At 46.2% G+C, this 6,691-nt stretch overlaps 1 protein-coding gene across 1 annotated transcript; it reads right to left on the bottom strand.

The window, feature by feature from the left end:
- Window positions 1–2,516: 2,516 nt before the first annotated feature.
- CD70 (CD70 molecule) lies at window positions 2,517–6,264 on the bottom strand. Its single transcript, XM_059063299.1, has 3 exons — window positions 6,020–6,264; window positions 5,076–5,109; window positions 2,517–2,905 (listed from the first exon to the last, which is right to left on the bottom strand). The coding sequence occupies exons 1-3, from the start codon at window positions 6,194–6,196 to the stop codon at window positions 2,517–2,519; spliced, it is 600 nt and encodes a 199-aa protein (XP_058919282.1). The 5' UTR covers window positions 6,197–6,264.
- Window positions 6,265–6,691: the final 427 nt, after the last annotated feature.

Here is a 6,691-nt window from a genome sequence, read left to right as displayed (position 1 = left end):
CCATGACCATGATATATCTTTCCATCTGTTTGTGTCCTCTTCAATTTCATCAATGTTTTGTAGTTTTCAGTGCACTGATCTTCCACCTCTTAGATTAAATTTTTGAATTATAAATGGGATTGTTTCCTTAATTTCTCTTTCTGATAGTTCACTGTTAATGCATAGAAATGGAACTGATTTATGTATATTGATTTTGTATCTTGCAACTTTACTGAATTTATTAATTCTAACAGTTTTTTGTGTGGGATATTTAGGGTTTTCTATATATAAAATCACATCATCTACAAATAGAGACAGTTTTTCTTCTTTCTTCCTGATTTGGATGCCTTTATTTCTTTTTCTGCCTATTACAAGAAAAGCTTTCAGCTTTTCACCATTGAATGTGATGTTAGCTGTGGTCTTGTCATATATGGCCATTTTTATCTTGAGGTACTTTCTTTCTATACCCAGTTTGTTGAAAGTTTTATCATGAATGAATGTTGAATTTTGTGAAATGATTTTCCTGCATCTATTGAGATGATCATATGGTTTTTATCCTTCATTTTGTTAATGTGGTGTAGTACACTGATTATTTGCATATGTTGAACCATTCTTGCATATCTGGAGTAAATCCCACTTGATCGTGGTGTATGATCCTTTACATGTATTGTTGAATTTGGTTTGCTAATATTTTGTTCCTTCTTAACCCAAAGGAAAACCAAGGTGGCAGTTTTAATAATTCAAGATGATTAAATCTTGAATAATCAAAGTCAGGATAAGGTCCTAGGATCAGACATTCATTGGTTAGGTAGTTGCCATGGTGATGGGAGGAGAGTAGGGAAATGATTGATACCTTTTACCCCATTAAGTTGCATAAGCTGATGACAATTTCCAAAGAACTTCTGACTACAAGGTCTCTGCCTCCTACTGGGGAAGAGAAGTTACTCTAAGATCTCCAAGAATTTTGTGATCAGGAAAGGGGTGGGTGTGAGGTTGGTTTCTGGTGGCTATAGCAGAGGGAATAAAGGAGTGATTGTTTTGAAGGAGAGAAGGAAGAAAACAAATAAATGCGGGAAGGAAGAGGTTGGGAGAAGTTTAGCAATATCTGAGAAACCAGAGCTCTGTAAGCCCAGGTGGTTTTTTAAAAATTAAATTAATTAAGTAAATTATTTTGCAGGGAGATGTTGGGGAGGGGGGACTGTGAAAATGCCAGGATAGAGATGAGGTCTCAGCCTGTGCGTTTCAAGCCAGGTAAAGTGAGAATAATTTTGAGCAGTGTGGAATTTTGGAGAGTGTTAGATCAGGAAATCCACAAGCCATTAAAGAAGAAACAGATATTTACATCCAAGGATGTAAAAATAAAAAGAATGCACAGCAAAAAAAAAAAAAATCATAGGCAACGTCAAACGTTAAAAGACAAACTGAGAAGGTATTTGCAACTCATATTACAGATAAAGGGCTAAATTCCTTAAAATATAAAAACTTTGTATAAAACAGAAAGCAAAAGATTGATGACTCAGTTAAGAAAAACTGGGCAAGGAGTGGACACATTGCAAAACTATTTGGTGGTTTCTCAAAAAAAAAAAATATATATATATATTTCATATTCTTTTCCATTATGGTTTATTACCAGATATTGAATATAGTTATGCAAATGCATTAATGCCACTTTAACAGGGTTAATTTTATTTTATGTGAATTTTACCTCAATTTTAAAAAAAGAGTGTCTACACATGATTTTACAGAAAAGAAAATACAAATGATTCAAATGACACTGAAGTATGGGGGCAGGGAATAGGCTTCCCTTTTATTAGAAATAAGACAAATGAAAAGCTTCTTTTCACATCCCATAGAGCAGCCACGCTCACATGGTGCATATTAAAAATCTAAATTGGTTCAACACCCGTGGAGGCCAATTTGTTAATAAATATCAAAATTATGAACACACCTTCTTGGACCCAGCCATTCCACTTCTAGGAATTTATCCTACAGATATAGGTGTGAAATGACCTAAGTATTGTAGAAGAAAAAGAAAGGTATCAGACGTGCAAAGGAAGAAATAAAATTGTTTTTATTTTAAGAAGAGTTTTTAAAAAATATTTTAACCAAAAACTGTTGGATCTAATAAACAGATTCTGTAAAGTAAAACAAAGAAACAAACAAACAAAACAGCACAACCCCCCCAAGTCAATATAGAAACATCAATTATGTTTCTGTGCGTTAACAATGCAATCTCACGGTGGTCCAGTGATTAAAACTCTGTCCTTCACATGCCCTTCAGGTGGGTGTGCGTTAATTCCCTGCCTGGGGAACTGAGATCCTACGGGCCCCATGGTGTGGCCAAAAAAAAAAATAAAATTAAAATAAATAATAATAATAATAACCTTTTAAAAAAAGCCAATGCATTCTCAGGAAGAGAAATACAACGTTTGGATACAATACAATGTATCCAAAATAATAAAATACTTACGAATAAATTGATGATAAAACAAAGAAAAAACTCCCTCCCAACAAATCTGGACCAGGAAGTGCAATGGTCAAGGGCGCACCCACTGAATCCCAAAAAATGTCTCATCAGCGTTTCTGGAGGGCAGCAGAGGCAGGGTAAGGTTGGTGCAGAGAATGTCCCCGTGGGCTAAGAACGTGAGGCGCTGGGAGGCGACAGAGCAGCTGTGGTGGAAGTTGAGGCGTAGCAGGCTGATACTGTGGGCCGTGGGGAAGCAGATGGCCACGGTCAGGGTGGCGCTATGGGGCTTGGAGGTCCACGTGGAGGAGGGACAGTTGGCTAAGGTCACCTGGATGTGCAGCCTGTAAATACCATCCCGTTGGATACGCAGCTGCCCGTTGTCCAGCTCCGGCCCGTGCACGAAGGAGCGGCCCAGGGCTGGGCTTCCCTGCCAGCGCAGCCTGGGGTCCAGCCGCGATCCTGAGAGGGTTGTGGGAGAAGGGGTGGAAGGATGGAGGTTTAGGGAAACTGAGTGCTATAGAGGGAATGCCCCAAACTCCCATGTTGAAACCTAACCCCCAAGGAGATGGTATTAGAAGGTGGGGCATTGGGAAGTGATTAGATCATGAAGGTGGAGCCCTTAAAAAAGAGACCCCATATCCACTGATGGATGAATGGAGAAAGAAGATGTGATATCTATCTATCTATCTATCTATCTATACACATACACACACACATATATGTATACATAAACGTATGTATGGATTGTGTGTGTGTATATATACACACACCATACACACATATATAAAATGGATAAAGATGTGATACTATATATATTATTGTATATAATATATGTGATATTATACATGCATATATATAATTCAACCATAAAAAAAGAAGGAAAATTCTGCCACTGTGACAACATGGGTGGACCTAGGGGTAAGTCAGACAGAGAAAGACAAATACTGTATGACTTCCCTTGTACGTGCAATCTAAACCAAAACAAAACCCAAACTCACAGATACAGAGAACAGACTGGTGTTTGCCACAGGTGGGAGCTGGGGTGGGCAAAATAGGTGAAGGTGGTCTAAAGGTAAAACTTATAAGTTATAAACTAAGTCCTGGCGGTGTAATGTGCAGCACGGTGGCTAGAGTTAATGATACTGTGTTGTATATTTGAAAGTTGCTCAGAGAGAAGATTTTACAAGTTCCCATGGCAAGAAAAATAAATTGTAACTATGTTAGCTAGACCCTGTGGTGATCGTTTTGTAATATATACAAATAGAGAATCACGTTGTATGCCGGAAACTAATACAACGCTGTATGTCAACTATAGCTCAATTTAAAAAGAGAAAAAGGGACTTCCCTGGCGGGTCCAGTGGTTAAGACTCCGTGCTTCCAATGCAGGGGTACGGGTTCCATCCTTGGCTGGGGAACAAAGATCCGGCATGCCCCGCGGGGCGGGGTGGGGTGATGTGGGGTGGCCAAAGTAGAGAAAAAAAAAAAAAAGGGGCTTGGGGGTGGGGAGAGAAAGAGAAGAGCCCGGAGAGCTCTCTCCCTCCGTTTCCGCCACGTGAAGACCCAGCAAAAAGATGAGACGATGGCTGGCTGGGGACTTCCCTGGTGGCCCAGTGGTTAAGACTCCGTGTTCCCAATGCGTGGGACGTGGGTTCCATCCCTACGTCGAGGCAGCTAAAATCCCACATGCCTCGCGGCTAAAGAACAGAAGGAATATTGTAAAAAAAAAAGTCAATAAAGACGTTAAAAATGGTCCACATCAAAAAAACCAAAAACTTAAAAAAAAAAAAAAAAGAAGATGGTTGGCTGTTTATAAACCAGGAAGCGGGCTTTCACCAGACACCAGATCTGCCGGTGCCTTGACCTTGGACCTCCCAGCCTCCAGAACCATGAGAAAGAAATGTCTTGTTCATAAGCCACCTGGTCTGTCATTCTGTCCCAGCAGCCCGAACAGAAAGCACCCAGAGAAAAAAGACGAACAGCGTTTCCCTCCGTTACAAAATGGAATGAACACACACCCAGCCCTCTGGGGTTGAGGCCCAAAGAGAAAGAGGGTTAGAGAGAGGCCAGGAGAGGACTGCCAAAAGGCACCCGCCCTCACGATCCTTCGTGTCCTTGCTCTAAAGCCCCCCTCCTCAGGGCCGCCTTCCCCGATGGCCGCATCTTCAAGGGCAAAGCCAACGCTGGCCTGCCCGGTCCCGCTCCCTTACTTAATATTCCTCCCGGAAGGGCCAGATGCGTGTACGCCTCTCTTGGCATGCTGCATATTTTCCTTGCTTATTTCTTTATTGTCTGATCCCCTTGGTAGAAGGGAAGCACCGACAGGGCAGGGGTTCTCTGGGCTCTTGGGGCACCCAGAACAGAGCTTGCCTCACAGTGGCCGCTTACAGTGTTTGTGGCCTCAATGAGGGCAGGTTAGTGATGGCTATTAGCTTGGTTTCGTTGCTTTGGGATCTCCCAAGGGAGAAAACAAAAGGCTGAGCAAGGAAGTAGGCACTCAGCAGAACGCCGCCTTATCTCCCTCTCGTTCTTTCTTTTTCTCACCCTTTCTCAATTTCTCTTTCTCTCTCTCTCCCTCCCCCCACCCCCCTTCTTGTCTCTTTCTCCAACACACATATGCATCTGGTTTTACCTGTGTGATTCAGCTGCAGCTCCGCTAAGTCCCACTGGAAGAAAAGAAAAGAGGGCTGAACGCCTAAGCACCAGAGGTCTGGGGTGCTCCGGAGGGAAGAGCTCTCTTTTCTCGACCCGTCCTTCTATCCACCCATCATCCCACCCGACTGAGTTGGGACCTTTGTGAGGAGCTCTTAAAGAGGAAGTACGTTTGAACTAGCCGTGGGCATGAAGAGAAGACGTTCTGAAGAACTTCTTAGTTTCCAGGATATAACACAGGGCTCCTCGGCACACCTGCCTCTCTGCCCCGCAAAGCTCTCCCACCCCCGTAATGCAGCTCCCAAAGCCGGACCCTGTTCCTCCTGTCCCTGGAGGTCCCGGAACCGCCCCCTTCCCAGCTTGGAGAAGCCCCCAGCAGCCTCTGAGTCAGCCTGCTGGGGGAACACCAAAGACGAGTCATTTTCCAGGCCCCCACAGGGTACGTACGTATCTTTCTCAGATGCATCCCCCACCCTGGCATCTCCACCCGGGCTTTACCTCCTGGCGTCGGCAGAACTGACTATCCTGAGCCGGAGACCCCCCGGGGGGGGGCAGCCTGGCCCCCGCCCCCCCTCCGTGCTCTGGGCTCTCTCGCTCTGTTCTTTTCCACCAGATCTTTCTTTCTGGCAGCGGTTGCTTCTATGGCTTGGCCACGCCGCGCGCTATGTGGGCTATCAATTCCCCAGACCAGGGATCGAGCCCCCCGACCCCCCTGCGTTGGGAGCGAGGGGTGTTAAGCACTGGACGGCCAGGCAAGTCCCCCGAGCTGATTCTTTCCTCAGTTGCTTACCTGCCCTCGGCGCTGCACCCCCCCCCCCCTCCCCCCCCCCGCCAGGGACCGGCCCCAGCTGGAGGTCGCCATGCTCCTGAGCTTGCAGAAGGCGGATGTACGCCTGTCTCTGTCATCCTCCCTTCTGGACTTACCCCAGTTGAATCCAGCTGCTGCTTTCGGGTGAGGTGCACGCTGCAGACGAGGCAGCCTACCACCATGCCAAGGAGAAGCATCAAGAGACCCACCCACCAGATGGACACCCAGGGCCGGCGGGGCACCTGGCAGCCCGAGCCCTCCTCTGCCATCGTGACCCTCTGAAAGCACTTCATCAGCTGTGTGGCAGGGTGGAGGGTGTGTAGAAGGCGGGCAGGAAGAGGGAAGGAGCCTCAGCTCTCATGCAGCTATGGGGCCCTCTCTGCCTGCCTGAACCTGCCAGGGAGCGACCATGCCCCACCCTGGGGATGTCCAGCAAAGGGAGGGACCAGACTCAGTTCTGCAGCGCAGGGAATTCCCCTCCAGCCTCTGCTCGTCCCCAGGGCATCCCTCAATTTTTCTATTTGACTTCCCACCCTCACCTTCCTGGTGCTCGTTCAACAAACCTTCACTGAACGTCCACTATGGACCAGATGCTCTGCTGGGCCTCAGGGCTACAGCCACAGCACCCAGGGGTGGAGGAGTGGGGCCCCCAAATAGCCATGTGTTCCTCTCCATCTTCCCAGCCTCCCTGACGCCCCCCGTGGTGGGACCACCCCTGATGCGGTCACATGACTGACCTCCCCTAATAAGGAAGAGAGTAGAAGCTGAACAAGGGTCACTTCCATAGC

This window comes from Kogia breviceps, chromosome 4 (genome assembly GCF_026419965.1).
Source record: "Kogia breviceps isolate mKogBre1 chromosome 4, mKogBre1 haplotype 1, whole genome shotgun sequence".
Taxonomy (NCBI): Eukaryota; Metazoa; Chordata; class Mammalia; order Artiodactyla; family Physeteridae; genus Kogia; species Kogia breviceps.
This window is presented reverse-complemented; position numbering and strand designations above follow the sequence as displayed.

Bases quoted from the DNA above. Each gene is read 5' to 3' on its own strand.
- CD70 (XM_059063299.1), bottom strand. From the start codon at position 6,196: ATGAAGTGCTTTCAGAGGGTCACGATGGCAGAGGAGGGCTCGGGCTGC. The intron at 5,110-6,019 runs GTAAGTCCAGAA...CTTTTCTTCCAG, and splicing joins AGCAGCTGGATTCAACTGGG to TGGGACTTAGCGGAGCTGCA. The intron at 2,906-5,075 runs GTAAAACCAGAT...CAACCCTCTCAG, and splicing joins GCTGCAGCTGAATCACACAG to GATCGCGGCTGGACCCCAGG.